The sequence below is a fragment of the Cervus canadensis genome, chromosome 2 (genome assembly GCF_019320065.1).
Source record: "Cervus canadensis isolate Bull #8, Minnesota chromosome 2, ASM1932006v1, whole genome shotgun sequence".
NCBI classification, from domain to species: domain Eukaryota; kingdom Metazoa; phylum Chordata; class Mammalia; order Artiodactyla; family Cervidae; genus Cervus; species Cervus canadensis.
The window spans coordinates 111,447,974-111,462,539 of NC_057387.1; the positions used below are offsets into that span (position 1 = coordinate 111,447,974).

Here is a 14,566-nt window from a genome sequence, read left to right on the forward strand (position 1 = left end):
AGCCCTCAGATTGGGAGAAAATAATAGCAAATGAAGAAACAGACAAAGGATTAATCTCAAAAATATACAAGCAACTCCTGCAGCTCAATTCCAGAAAAATAAATGACCCAATCAAAAAATGGGCCAAAGAACTAAATAGACATTTCTCCAAAGAAGAGATACAGATGGCTAACAACACATGAAAAGATGCTCAACATCACTCATTATCAGAGAAATGCAAATCAAACCACAATGAGGTACCATTACACGCCAGTCAGGATGGCTGCTATCCAAAAGTCTACAAGCAATAAATGCTGGAGAGGGTGTGGAGAAAGGGGAACCCTCTTACACTGTTGGTGGGAATGCAAACTAGTACAGCCGCTATGGAAAACAGTGTGGAGATTTCTTAAAAAACTGGAAATAGAACTGCCATATGACCCAGCAATCCCACTTCTGGGCATACACACCGAGGAAACCAGATCTGAAAGAGACACGTGCACCCCAATGTTCATCACAGCACTGTTTATAATAGCCAGGACATGGAAGCAACCTAGATGCCCATCCGCAGACGAATGGATAAGGAAGCTGTGGTACATATACACCATGGAATATTACTCAGCCGTTAAAAAGAATTCATTTGAATCAGTCCTAATGAGATGGATGAAACTGGAGCCCCTTATACAGAGTGAAGTAAGCCAGAAAGATAAAGAACATTACAGCATACTAACACATACATATGGAATTTAGAAAGATGGTAACGATAACCCTATATGCAAAACAGAAAAAGAGACACAGAAGTACAGAACAGACTTTTGAACTCTGTGGGAGAAGGTGAGGGTGGGATGTTTCGAAAGAATAGCATGTATATTATCTATGGTGAAACAGATCACCAGCCCAGGTGGGATGCATGAGACAAGTGCTCGGGCCTGGTGCACTGGGAAGACCCAGAGGAATCGGGTAGAGAGGGAGGTGGGAGGGGGGATCGGGATGGGGAATACATGTAACTCCATGGCTGATTCATGTCAATGTATGACAAAACCCACTTCAATACTGTAAAGTAATTAGCCTCCAACTAATAAAAATAAATGGAAAAAAAAAAAGAAAGTGAAAGAGGAAAGTGAAAAAGCTGGCTTAAAACTCAACATTAAAAACACAAAGATCATGGCATACAGTTCCATCACTTCACGGCAAATAGATGGAGAAACGATGGAAACAGTGACAAACTTTATTTTTTTGGGCTTCAAAATTACTGTGGATTATGACTGCAACCATGAAATCCAAAGACATTTGCTCCTTGGAAGAAAAGCTATGACAAAGCTAGACGGCATATTTAAAAGCAGAGACATCAATTTGCCAACAAAGATCCATATAGTCAGAGCTATGGTTTTTCCAGTAGTCATGTATGGATGTGAGAGTTGGACTATAAACAAAGCTGAGCGCCAAAGAATTGATGCTTTTGAACTGTGGTGCTGGAGAAAACTCTTGAGAGTCCCTTGGAAATCTAGGAGATCATACAGTCAATCCTAAAGGAAATCAACCCTGAATATTTATTGGAAAGACTGATGCTGAAGCTGAAGCTCCAATAATTTGGCCACCTGATAAGAAGAGGTGACTCATTGGAAAAGACCCTGATGCTGGGAAAGATTGAAGGCAGGAGGAGAAGGGGACAACAGAGGATGAGATGGTTGGATGGCATCATAACTCAATGGACATGAGTTTAAGCAAACTCCAGGAGATAGCAAAGAACAGAGGAGCCTGGCGTGCTATAGTCCATGGGGTCGCAAAGAGTTGGACATGATTTAGTGACTGAACAACAACAAAATTGTCTGAATTGGGGCTTCCCTGGTGGCTCAGTGGTAAAGAACTCTCCTGCCAATGCAAGAGACATGGGTTCAGACCTTGGGTCAGGAAGATCCTCTGGAGAGGGAAACGGCAACCCACTCCAGTATTCTTGGAAAATCTGATGGACAGAGGAGCCTGGAGAGCTACAGTCCATGGGGCCACAAAAGAGTTGGACATGACTTAGCAACTAAATAACAACAGCAATTGTCTGCATTGCTTCTAGAAAAATCTTTCCCTGAAAATTGGCCAAATCCACCTCAGAGCCAGCCCATCTTGTGAGCAGAGCCTCTCCCATCTCAATGTAGGAAAGGAAGGGATTCTGAAGAGGGAAGGAAGACACAGAGATCAGTAGGAAGCAACCCCCAACCCCAAACCCCCAAAGTCCCCAGCAAGCAGCCAGGGCCACAGGCTGGCCTGCTCTGCCCTGTGGGGACAAGAGGAAAACAATCGAATTTGGGATTAAAGCTTCAAAACAAACAGGAGCGAGTCCTAAATACCAATAAGACTTTCTAAGCAGAAAGTGCATGGAGTTACCGTGCCTGGCAGACAAGGGCTCACAGGCCCATCTGCTCCCCGGGGAAAGGGACTCAGCAGAGCTGAGTCGTTCTCAGAGACCGTGTCTGGAACCCCATCTTCCTCGGGATACTTAATGGTGTCAGTGGGTGACGTCCCACCAGGGCACCCTGCAGCTTCTTCTGCGGCCCCCAGACTCACAGCTGTCAGAGGTTGGCGGACGGGTTCTACAAGGGCCAGCCCTCTCTCCAGAACCCACCACCCATGCAAGAACTCAAAACTGTCCTACTACAGACTCCTGACCCACAGGTAGAAATGAAACTCAAAGACAAAGTAAAATAGGGACTTCCCTGGTGGTCCGGTGGTTAACACTCTGAGCTACCATGATGGGGAACATGGGTTTGATCCCTGGTGGGGGAACTAAGATTCCACATGCCAAGTGCCACGGCCAAAAAAAATAAATAAATAAGTTAAAACACTTTTCCCAAAAAAGACACAGTAAAATAAACACTAAGGACAAACAGGGAGCCCCCTGACCTGGCTGGCCTTCCAGGGATAAAATGACGCCTATAACTCCACTCTGCAGGTCAAAGGGCAAACCAGAGTCTGGAAAGCAGCCTGAAGCCCCAGGAGAGATAACAAACAGACACAGGTTCAAAGGTCAGGGGTTGCTAGAGCCGCTTATCTGGCAACCACATCGCCAAATAACCTGGGGAATTTGCCTGAGGGAGCAGCCACATCTGCTCTTCATTCACACTGACGCAGATCCCTCTCCAGCCACAGCCTCCTGTCTGTTCTCACAACGGCCACTCCTACATCACCCCCACCCCGATACCCACCGCCCCCACCCCATCGTGTGTCCAGTCCCCGTAAATAGCAGCTCATAAAAGAGACAACACTCCCTGCCATCGTCCGGCCTGCAGCTCCCTGTTCCTCTTCTTGATTGAAATGATCTCAGTGTCCAACTCTACCTTAATTCAGTTACTTAGATGGTAATCGTTTCTCTCTCTCGCTGGGCTGTAACCTCTCCTGAATGCAGAGCGGTCACTGAGATTGCTGTTATTGTTGTTTTTGTTGTTGTTCAGTCGCTACGTCATGTCCGACTCTTTGTGACCCCGTGGACTGCAGCACGCCAGGCTTCCCTGTCCTTCACCATCTCCCGGAGTTTGCTCAAACTCATGTTCATTGGGTTGGTGATGCTATCTAAGCACTGAGATTACAGTAGGTGCTCGATAAAGATCTCATAAGTGAACGTGGGATTGGCTTAACAAGAAGCCAGTATGTCAGACATAGCTTGTATAGCCAGCCCTACCCCAAGCAGCTTGTCAAGCAGTGGGCTGGAGTCTCTGCAGAAAGAGAACCAGAGGACGGGGCCTCCAGCAGGCCCTGAGACCAGCTTCTGCCAGGCAGCTCAGCCTGAGAGCAAGAAAAGCAGAAAGTTACTGAAAGTTGGGTCACTGACTCGATGGACATGAGTTTGAGCAAGCTCCAGGAGTTGGTGATAGACAGGGAAGCCTGGCATGCTGCAGTCCATGGGGTTCCAAAGAGCTGGAAACGACTGAGCGACTGAACTGAACTGAACTGCCTTTAGGATCACCCTACATTCAGATGAAGCTGCTAAAACAGCACGTAAAACCTTGACCGACCTGAACGGGTCTTGCCTGCTTAAACAGGTTGGCTGACTAATCAAACCTGGAGTCACTATGCAGAGACAGTACCGTGCACGGGAGGGACAGAAGCCCCGTCTCCAGGATGACCCTGAACCAAGAAGCTTCAGACTACGGAAAGCAAAGAATAGCAGTGTTGACATCAGAGCCCTTTCCCATGTGAGAAGTCCTTTAATAAGGAAAACACGACTTCTAGGAGCAGAAGTCACTTACATGGACTGATTTCGGTTCAGGTCAGTCTGGTCGCTCAGTTGTGTCCGACTCTTTGCGACCCCATGGACTGCGGCATGCCAGGCCTCCCTGTCCATCACCAACTCCCAGAGTTTACCCAAACTCACATCCATTGAGTTGGTGATGCCATCCTCTGTCGTCTCCTTCTCCTCCCACCTTCAATCTTTCCCAGCATCAGGTCGTTTCTAATGAGTCAGCTCTTCGAATCAGGTGGCCAAAGTATTGGAGTTTCAGCTTCAACATCAGTCCTTCCAATGAACACTTAAATGGACTGATCTAAGATGAACTAATTAGCTTCTGAGTTTAAAATTCCCCAAACCCCTTAAATGTGGCCCCAACCCTGGATTGCAGAGAGAGGGCCTTGTCTCCTGTCTCCTCACTGGTCAACCTCTAATGAAAGCTCTGTCTTTTCTCAAAAGCCAGTACCATGGTGTTGGCTTCTCTGTGTGTGGGGCAGGGAGTGCTTGCCCCAGAAGATGGCAGGGGAGGAGGAGACCGAGGCTAAGGGACAGGCCATGTCCATCGAGGAACAGGGGCAGCAGGCTCAGAGCCTCTGCACGGCTCAGCTGCACGGAGGCTTCTGTTGGAGCCAAGCAGGAAGCCTCCAGGGCCCGGCGTTACCTCACCTTACAGAGAGACGAGAAGCTTTTCTAAGACAAAGGTTCAGGATTCAAAGTCAGAGCAGGCTCAAGGGGGAGGGATGGATTAGGAGTTTGGGATTAGCAGATGCCAACTGGTATATATAGGAAGGATAAACAACAAGGTCCTACCATATAGCACAGAGAATTATATTCGCTATCCTGGGACACATTATGATGGAAAAGAGTGTGAGAATATATGTATATAAATGAAGTACTCTATTATAAAGAAGAAATGAATGCAACATTGTAGATCAGCTTCAATAAAACAAAGTTTTTTTAAAAAGAAAAAAATTTTTTTAAGCCAGAGCAGGCTGCCATCATGTCCACACTGTATTCACCAGGCACGAGCATCATTTCAACCACGTACAGAGGGAGCAGGTCCCATGTTCCATCCACGTCTAGAACCGCTGGTGCAATTAGCCTGCTGGGGAGCCACCAACCTGAGCTCACCATCCTAAAGAGGGTCAGCTCAGTAGCAAGCCCTCACTCATTAACCACCTGTTCTTTGGCCAAATGCGGAGAAATGGTGTAGAGTGGTCGTGACCAGGGACTGGGGTGGGGGAAACAGAGAGATGTGGGTCAAAGGGTGCAAACTTCAGCTGTGACATTCGTGAGTTCTGGGGACCTCGTGTGCAGCATAATGATTAGAGCTGATACTGTATCACACACTTGAAAACTGCCAAGAGAGAGATCTTAAATGTTCCCACCTGGTACGTCTATACAACGGAACATTACTCAGCCATTAAAAGGCTGAAAGAAACAGGGTCATTTGTAGAGTTATGGCTGGACTTAGAGCCTGTTATACAGAGTGAAGTAAGTCAAAAAGAGAAAAACAAATATATATTAATGCATATATGTGAAGTCTAGAAAAATGGTACAGATGAAGCTGTTTGCAAGGCAGGACGAGAGACCCCCATGGGGAGAATGGACACATGGACACAGTGAGGGGAAGGAGAGGAGAGGATGAACGGGGAGAGGAGCCCCAGCATATTGACACCACCATGTGTGAGACAGACAGCTAGAGGGAACCTGTGGTCCCGCACAGAGAGCGCAGCTCTGTGATGACCTAGAGGGGCAGGATGGGGGTGACGGGGAGGGAGGCACTACAGGGAGGGGACATATGTATGCACATAGCTGAAACCAACATCAGAAACCCATATAACATCATGAAGCAGTTATACTCCAATTAAAATAAATAAAGAAAAAAATTTTTAAAGACATTAAAAGATACCTCTTTGAGTTTTCTTTTCTATTTATGTGCACAAATTAATAAAACTCAAGTCAAGAAAATCTCTAGTCCAAAACATGTCTGAATTAACCAAAATCGGTGGAGTATAAATAACATACAAGTGACACACCTCTTTATCTACAAACATTATTTTGCTATAAACATAAACACATAATTGTCCACAGGAACAAATGAATTTACCTGTAATCCTATCCCCTTTATACAAGGGACAGGATGTTGCCTACTTTCTTCTAGTTTGTTTCTCAGAATCTTACAAACAAACCATGGTTTTATAAAATTAAGTAGCCTACATTTAAAAAAAAATAATAATAAGCTACCCCTGTATCAAGGGTAGTTTTCCACATGGCTTTTATGTTTAATGTGTTTAATGACCACATAACATCGCTACAATGATTCCAGTTCGCTAAACTATTTCTCTGTTACCGGGTGTTTACCTGACTTTCTTTTTTTTTTTTTCTGTAATAAATAAGACTGCAGTAAGCATTTTCCTGTATGATTTTTTGTGTCATTACATACCATAAGCATTCGATTAGCAGAAGTTGGAGCCCTCTGTTCAGGGACAGAATTGAAAATGTGACTGCTGACTCAGCCTCTGGAATTTCATGAAGGTGGGGTGATGGACAGGGAAGCCTGGCGTCCTGCAGTCCGTGGGGTCACAAAGAGTCAGACACGACTGAGCAAGTCAACTGAACTGGGGAGACTAAAGTCTCTCTAAACGCAGAGACATTCTCAAGAAGGCCACGCTCATGCTTGAGGCCAATAGGGATACCCTCTGGAACCTTTCAGTTTGGGGCTTTTCTTTCTTACAAGCTCACATCCCTCCACCGAGGGAGAAAGGAGAGGATGGGAAATCCAAACCAGCCTTCCTGGGGAGGGGCCGCCCCAGGGAGGGTCGGTCTGCTGTCTGCCCACGACCTCCTCCCTGGCTGGCCCCGCCCCGCGTGCCAGAATTACAGCGCAGCTGTCTACCCTGAGGTCAGTCGGTGTCCTGATCCGTCATCCGTTGGAAATGGATTCATGACTTGAACTGGATTTTCCCAGAGGCTACTCTTTAAACCAGCTGCCCTGCTGGCCCAGCAGTAAAGAACCCGCCTGTGAAGCAGGAGACATGGGTTCCATCCCTGGGTTGGCAAGATCCCCTGGAGAAGGAAAGAGCAACCCACTCCAGTGTTCTTGCCTGGGAAATCCCATGGACAGAGCAGCCCGGCAGGCTACAGTCCATGGGGGTCATGAAAGAATCAGACACGACTCACTGGCTAGACAACAACAAAGACATGAAAGGAGATTCTTTCAACAGGAACCTCCTGCCGGAACCCTGACCTAGCAAGCCGCAGGGGACGAGCAAGGACACCTCTGGCGCTCAGGAGCACACACTCCTGGCCCCTCAGGTTCCACGTATGATTCTGTACACAGGGACTCAGGCACAGACACACAGACACAGAAGTGCAAACCCACATGACACACAGACATACACACGCCCACACACATACACCCAGACACTGATACACATGACAACATAGACAGACACACACATGTGCACACAGACACACAAAGGTACAAACACACACAGACTCACACACACACATGCACCCAGACACTGATACACATGACACACAGACACACACATGTGCACACAGACACACACAGGTACAAACACACACAGATATACACATGCCTACACACATGCACCCAGACACTGATACACATGACACACAGACACACACATGCGCACACAGACACACAAAGGTACAAACACACACAGACTCACACACACACATGCACCCAGACACTGATATACATGACACATACACACAGACACACACATGTACACACAGACACACACAGGTACAAACACACACAGACACACACACACATGCACCCAGACACTGATACACATGACACACACAGACAGACACACACATGTGCACACAGACACACAAAGGTACAAACACACACAGACTCACACATGCACACAGCCTACAAACCACTCGGGAGTTTAAACCCCGACTCACGTGCTCCCCAGGCCTGGTCACTTCCAGCAAGCCTGACAGCCGGTCATCACGGGGTCCCCCAGGGCCCCGACCTGGGTCCCCCTTTCCCCCCCACTTCTGGTCATGGGGAAGACCTGCCCCCTCCCCGGGCAGGCTGGGCGTGGCCATGTCCCGGGGGCCAGGCAGAGGCTCGGCTCCAAAAGAAAACAGGTGAGAGGCAGCCTCCCCCAAGGTCAGGCCTCCTCCCTTCCAGAGAGGCTCCCGGGGCAAGGTGCGCTGTGGTCACGTGGTCACCTGGGGCAGGGGGCCTGGCCTTTGGCGCGGGCGCTGCGGGAGCCTCTGAGCACCTGATGGAGCACCTGCCGGAAGTCCCGCTCCTCCCTGGCCCCAGGCCCCCGCGGAGTTTCTCAGCTTTGTTGTGAGTCTCATTTCAGCACTGCAGATTTATTTCCCTCCGCGCCTTCCTCAAGCTGTGGGTATCTTTGTTGTGCTTGAAACTAGTAGCCCAGAAAAGCAGGAAGTATTTGGGTCAGAAGAATTCACTGCTGCCACAGACAGCTGGGAGCCAGCTGCCGGGGTGTGGGTGGGGACCTGGGTCTTTCCAGGCCCGCGGGGAGCAAGTTCCCTGGATGGGACTGAATTCGAGAATCCCTGCCTCCGTTTCCCAGCAGAGGAGGCCTCATGGATGATCAATACAAAATAAAACTGCATTTAGAATTCTGTGACCTATGGCCCCAGAGCCCCCAGCGACTTCCCCGGGAGCAGAGGGAACAGCCCCAAATCCACAATTCTCCCACCGCAGCCTGGAGTGGGGCCAGCGCAGCACCTCCGGGTGGATGGGGGCTCAGGGCCTGTGTGCCCGTCTGTCGCTGGGTAACAAGCAACTGCCACCTCGGAGGCTTACAGCACACATTTGTAGCCTCACAGGTTCCAAGGGTCAGGAGTCTGGACGCAGCCTCCGGGGTCCTCTGCCCAGAGTCTCACAGGCTGCGGTTAAGATGCCGTCCTTTCTGAAACTCAAGGTCCCCCATGCTCATGTAGTCTTGGTGAAATCCAGTCTTTCCTGGTGCAGAACTGGGGTCGCCTTTTGCTACTAGCTCCCTGTCGGAGCCAGTCTCACCTCTCAGAAGCCCCCACAGAAGGCTCCTGGCCAGAACCCCCAGGCCCTCTCACACGTGGCCGCTTGGTCAAGGCCATCAGGACCTCCCTCTGACTTCCAGACCCCCATCCCGTCTCACCTCATTAGGCCAGGCCCACCCAGCACAATCTCCCTTCCCTCAACTTGGAGTCAGTTGCTGAGGGACCCTAGTTACACCGGTGAAAATGCCTTCTTCACCTTTGCCATGTAGTGCAACCTAATCTCCAGGGTGGCCTCATTGCATCCAGGTCCTGGGCACCCTTAAGGGCAGGGGATTATCCGGGGTGTGGACACCTGAGGTGGGAATCTCAGGAACCACCTGGAGTCCTGGCTGTCTCAGGACTTGAGCTAAAGCACACAGGGGTGGGGCACCCCCGTCCCACCCCCACCCCCCAGGTGACGCTGAGTGAAAGCGAGCCACTGGCGGGTGTCGAAGAACCTCCCCCGGGGCCTGGACTCAGGCCAGCCCCAAACAACCCTCCAGTTCTCACCTCGAGAAGCCACAAGAGGCCAAGACTCAGATGCTCAGGAGGGCCTGGGGGCTCATCGCTTCTGTGGTCTTGGGGTCACCCTGCACGGCTGTCATTCGGGTGGGTCTTTTCCCTGAAACCATGGGTTCCTCACACATAGACCTCGGCAAGTCACTTCCGCTCTTGACACCCGATTCCTCATCTCTAAGGTGAGGGGTTGGAGCAGATGGCTCCAGAGCTCCCTTCACCTCCAGCCTCAGTGACTTGATCTCAGCCCCAGGCACCCACACTTAAACCAGGGGTGCCCTTCCTGTGAGGGTGTGGGGAGTCAGGCCTAGGCACAAGCAAAGTCCCTGGTGGGCAGATGGAGACTTAGAACACAGACCTTCTGACTGCGAACCTCACCAGGACAGGCACGCACGTCATCACTGCTTGTGGTGGAAATTAGTCAAAACTTGTACATAAGCAATGGCATGCGTGCATGCTCAATCGCTTGTCATATCCGACTCTATGCGACACCACGGACTATAGCCCTCCAGGCTCCTCTGTCCATGGGATTCTCCAGGCAAGAATCCTGGAGTGGGTTGCCATGCCCTCCTCCAGGGGATCTTCCCAACCCAGGGATCAAACTCACATCTCCTGCATTGTAGGTGGATTCTTAACCCACTGAGCCACCTGGGAAGCCTAAGCAATTTACTTGTGTGACCATAATTAATATTATTTTTATATGGCCATACCGACTTTTAACTTTCTTTCTTTGCATTTATCAACTTTCTTGTATGGACATTAACAGGGAAAATTTCTGCCACGCTGATTAATCAGGCCACAGATACAGGCACACACGGGCATATTCCCCTTTCAAAAGAAATGCAAAATTACAGGATTTTGGAGTTGAAGGGGCTCCTGGGGACCATCTGGCCCGAGCACCCACTGGCTGAAGAACACACCATTAGCACTGCCCACTGATTTTCCAGTCTCTGCTCAAATATCCATGTGGATTCTAGGTTCTAGGATTTGACATCCTGAGATGGTTCAAACATCAGCTTTTTGTAACTTTCCACCTATGTGTCCTCCTGGGGTCACTTGGCAAATACCTGACCCACTTCTGAATAAACATTTGTGAGATTTTTGAAGAAGTTATCAGGGCTTGTAGCCAACACTGCCAACTGCCTGCCCCAGCCCCTGCTCCTTTTGAAAGAATCCCATGGCCCAGATTATCCACACTGCTTACTGGTAGAGGTGCCTAGTGACCTGCTCTAGGCATCTATGGGGGAGGCGAGCCTCCTGGCAGGGCTCTAGGTAAGAATCAACCTCATAGTGTGATAGAGATCTGAGACACAGATCTTCCAGACTGTTCTTTCCTCCTAAGGACCTTGAGATAAGCAGGCATGACCTCCAGCCTCACCTTGAAACCTTCACCCTCGCTTATCTCAATGGAAAATTCCAACAGGGGTTTCTGAGCACCAAGTTAAATTCCTCAGCTCAACAATCAGCTCGGCGTGTGGCCGCCTGCCAGGCTGGGCAGAGCAGAGGGGAGAGGCGCAGATGAAGCAAAGTGCTGCCCCGGGGCGCCCTGGGCTGCAGGACGGGAGGAAGGCGGCATCCAGAGAGAGGTCGCCCTGGCTCAGACCAGGTCCGAGAGGGGAAGAGGGCGCAGGCAGAGGAGAGCCCCTCGCTTGGCCAGAGCAAAGCGGGAAGGGTATCTGCAGGAGGAAATACAGACACATGGATGGACAGATGGATGAGAAACTTACAGCCAAGAGAAGGAAGGGCTGTCTGAGCTCCAGGAGTGTTGCGCACACATCATGAGGGCCTGGAACTGTGCACTAGGGGGCGCCGGTGAGTGCAGGGTCACCGTGAGGGCCTGGAACTGTGCACTAGGGGGCGCCAGTGAGTGCAGGTCACCGTGAGGGCCTGGAACTGTGCACTAGGGGGCGCCAGTGAGTGCAGAGCACCGTGAGGGCCTGGAACTGCGCGCTAGTGGGTGCCGGTGAGTGCAGGGTCTGCTATGGTTGGCGGGATAAATGGGGAGAGTCCTTGTCCAATTCCACAAAGACTAGAAGACGTAACAAACCAACGTAGCTTCTTTTTACTGAGCACCTACTATTCACCAGGCTCTCTGCTAAGCCCTTAACTCGAAATCTTGGATTTCACCCCTATCCGCAGCAACCCTAGATTGTGGGTCACTCCCCAAGGGCCTTCTGGGGGCCTTCTTCTGGCTATGCCACCGTCACAGAGGAAGAGTCCATGGGGCCAAGGGATGCGACTACTTAAAACCTGTGCCAGCCCCGACTTCTAGATCCTGAGAATTCCCCAGTAGCCCCAAGCCTACCTCCCTGCAGGCCTCTGAGGGGCCTGTACCCCCCACCCCCCACCAAAGCGATCCATGCCACCAGTGTGTGCGCCCAGGCCAGGAGGCAGTGTAGCTGGAGACACGTGAAAGTGAAAGTCGCTCAGTCGTGTCTGGCTGTTCGTGACCCCATGGACTATACAGCACGTGGAACTCTCCAGGCAAGAATACTGGAGTGAGTTGCCATTTCCTCCTCCAGGAGATCTACCTGACCCAGGGACTGAACTCAGATCTCCTGGACTGGCAGGTGGGTTCTTTACCACTGAAAGTGAAAGTCGCTCTGTCATGTCCAACTCCTTAGGAGTCCAATGACTATACAGTCCATGGAATTCTCTAGGCCAGAATACTGGACTGGGTAGTCATTCCCTTCTCCAGGGGATCTTCCCAACCCAGGGATTGAACCCAGGTCTCCCGTATTGCAGGCAGATTCTTTAACAGCTGAGCCACCAAGGAAGGCAGAGACACAAGAAGGCTTGATAATTGAAGAGCTGTCTGTTCCCATACCAGAGATAAACACTGCCCCTCACCAGCACTGCCCCTCACCTCACTTCATTCAGTTCAAGGAGTTGCCATGTCATGAATATGCCTGATAAAACATACAAAATCCACCTGTACAACATAGGTTGTTGTCACCTGGCTTAAGAACCAAGGCCTCATTTCTTGTCTCAGGGGGACAATGTTTTTACTTCCACTTACACCACTTATTAATAAACATTTGGGGACTTCTCTGGTAGTCCAGAGGTTAAGAATTCACCTACCAATGCAGGTGATTCGGGTTCAATCCCTAGTCCAGGAAGATCATACATGCTGCAGAGCAACTATGAAGCCCGAGCTTTGGAATCGAAAGGGAAGCCACTGCAATGAGAAGCCCAAGCACAGTAACTAGAGAGCAGCCCCCACTGGCTACAACTAGAGAAAGTCCATGCGCAGGAACAAAGACCCGCGCAGTCAAAGACAAATAAATGATTTTTTAAATGATACAAATGCCAACACAGCAGAATCTACTTTAAAAACAAATAAGTGTTTTGAGTGCAGCCTCTGATGGGGGAACATTTATGATGTGAGCACATTTCCTGTCCCATCTTTCCACCATATACCTTCTGAAGTCTTCACCTTGTCTACCTCCTCCCTTCCCCCCAGCCATCCACAGGGCATCTCTCCAGGCCAGCCTCATGGGGCTGACCTGGGAAGTGGATGGTGAGGTATGCAACTGGACAGGAAGGAAACGGGTAAGGACCCCCCACCAGGGCAAATGAGCCAATATATCTCATCCATACTTTAATTTTCAGCCTGCCTTTATGCTTAATGTGTCTCTCGTAAAGTTGAGTGTTAACTTTTTCATCCTGTCTGCCTTCCAGTTTAGCCTCTGGCCTGTTTACCATTAATACAATTATTGATACAGTTCTGCTTAAGTCTACCATCTTGCTTTTTGTTTTCTATTTGTTCTCTCTGTTCCTCTGTCATTCTCCTTTTGATTTAGTGAAGTACTATTAATGTTTTCTAGTCTCTCTTCTTCACTGTTTTTTTAAGTACCTTATTGTATGTTTCAGTTCTATGATTTCCATTTGGTTCTGTTTTAGAATCTCTGACTCTGTCCTGAAATTTGCCATTTCTTTGCCCATGATATGCATCTTTCCCTATAGACTGTCTGTTGTATTTATCATAGTATTTTAAGCTCCTCATTTACCAGTTCTGGTTTGTGGGTCTGTTTCTACTGACTGACTTTTCTGTGTTTTTCTTCACCATAGGTCACATTTTCCTGATTCTCCATTTGTCTGCGGATCACTGTGTATCAGACATTGTGAATGGTGTGTTGCTGAGACTCTGGATTCTTTCCCTGTGAAAAGTATTGAGTTGATTCTAGAAGGCAGTTAAATTACTGGTGGTTCCTCTTTAAACTGCAGAAACTGTGCTTTACACTTTGTTGGGATGGAAACTGTTTTTGTTTGCCTTCAGTCCTAAGGTCAACCTTAGTCCTGTGACACGGTCTTTGCCCCTAAACTCAAGAACTTCTGGGGTTTCAAGTGGAAAGTCTGAGGGGTCCACCAGGCCCCTCTATTGAGCAGAAATTAGAGTCCAAGCTCACTGTTCCCTGCAGTGAGTGGGCAGCAGAGAAAATCACTGCTCAGCTCTTTAAACCATCAGGCATTGCCTTCCTCTGGGCTTCTGGCAACCTCACCTGGCATGAGCTCTTGAGGGGACTGCTATGGATGTGAGCAGCATTAATGTACAGTGTTTGGGGGCTCCCTTGTTTTTCAAGATTTCACCTCTCCATTCAACAACAGCAAGCATGTGTTTCTCAAGCTCACATGGAGCATTCACTGAGACAGACCACTTTTGTGGCCATAAGACACACCTTAACAGATTTAAAATGGTAGAAATTGTACAGTGTCTGCTCTCTGACCACATGGAATTACACTGGAGATCAGTAACAGAAAGATAACTGGAAAATCTCCAGATTTATGAAGATTAAACAACACACTTGTAAATAACAC

At 49.2% G+C, this 14,566-nt stretch overlaps 1 protein-coding gene and 1 long non-coding RNA gene across 4 annotated transcripts in view; one reads left to right on the plus strand and one right to left on the minus strand.

Annotated features, from left to right (window-relative positions):
- RAB17 (RAB17, member RAS oncogene family) overlaps positions 1 to 14,566 on the minus strand; it is a 39,426-nt gene that overhangs the window by 16,721 nt on the left and 8,139 nt on the right. The window contains exon 1 of one of the 3 annotated variants that reach the window (XM_043462079.1): positions 8,135 to 8,513. The exons of the other annotated variants lie outside the window; for them this stretch is intronic. Coding sequence (XP_043318014.1) covers positions 8,135 to 8,281 — 147 coding nt within the window. The 5' untranslated portion in view covers positions 8,282 to 8,513. Of the gene's footprint in view, positions 1 to 8,134; positions 8,514 to 14,566 lie in introns of those variants that run through there. 3 annotated transcript variants of the gene reach the window in all.
- LOC122437299 lies at positions 8,444 to 13,987 on the plus strand. The gene is made up of 3 exons (XR_006268214.1): positions 8,444 to 8,531; positions 12,271 to 12,318; positions 13,820 to 13,987. It is a non-coding gene; the product is annotated as an uncharacterized LOC122437299 (long non-coding RNA).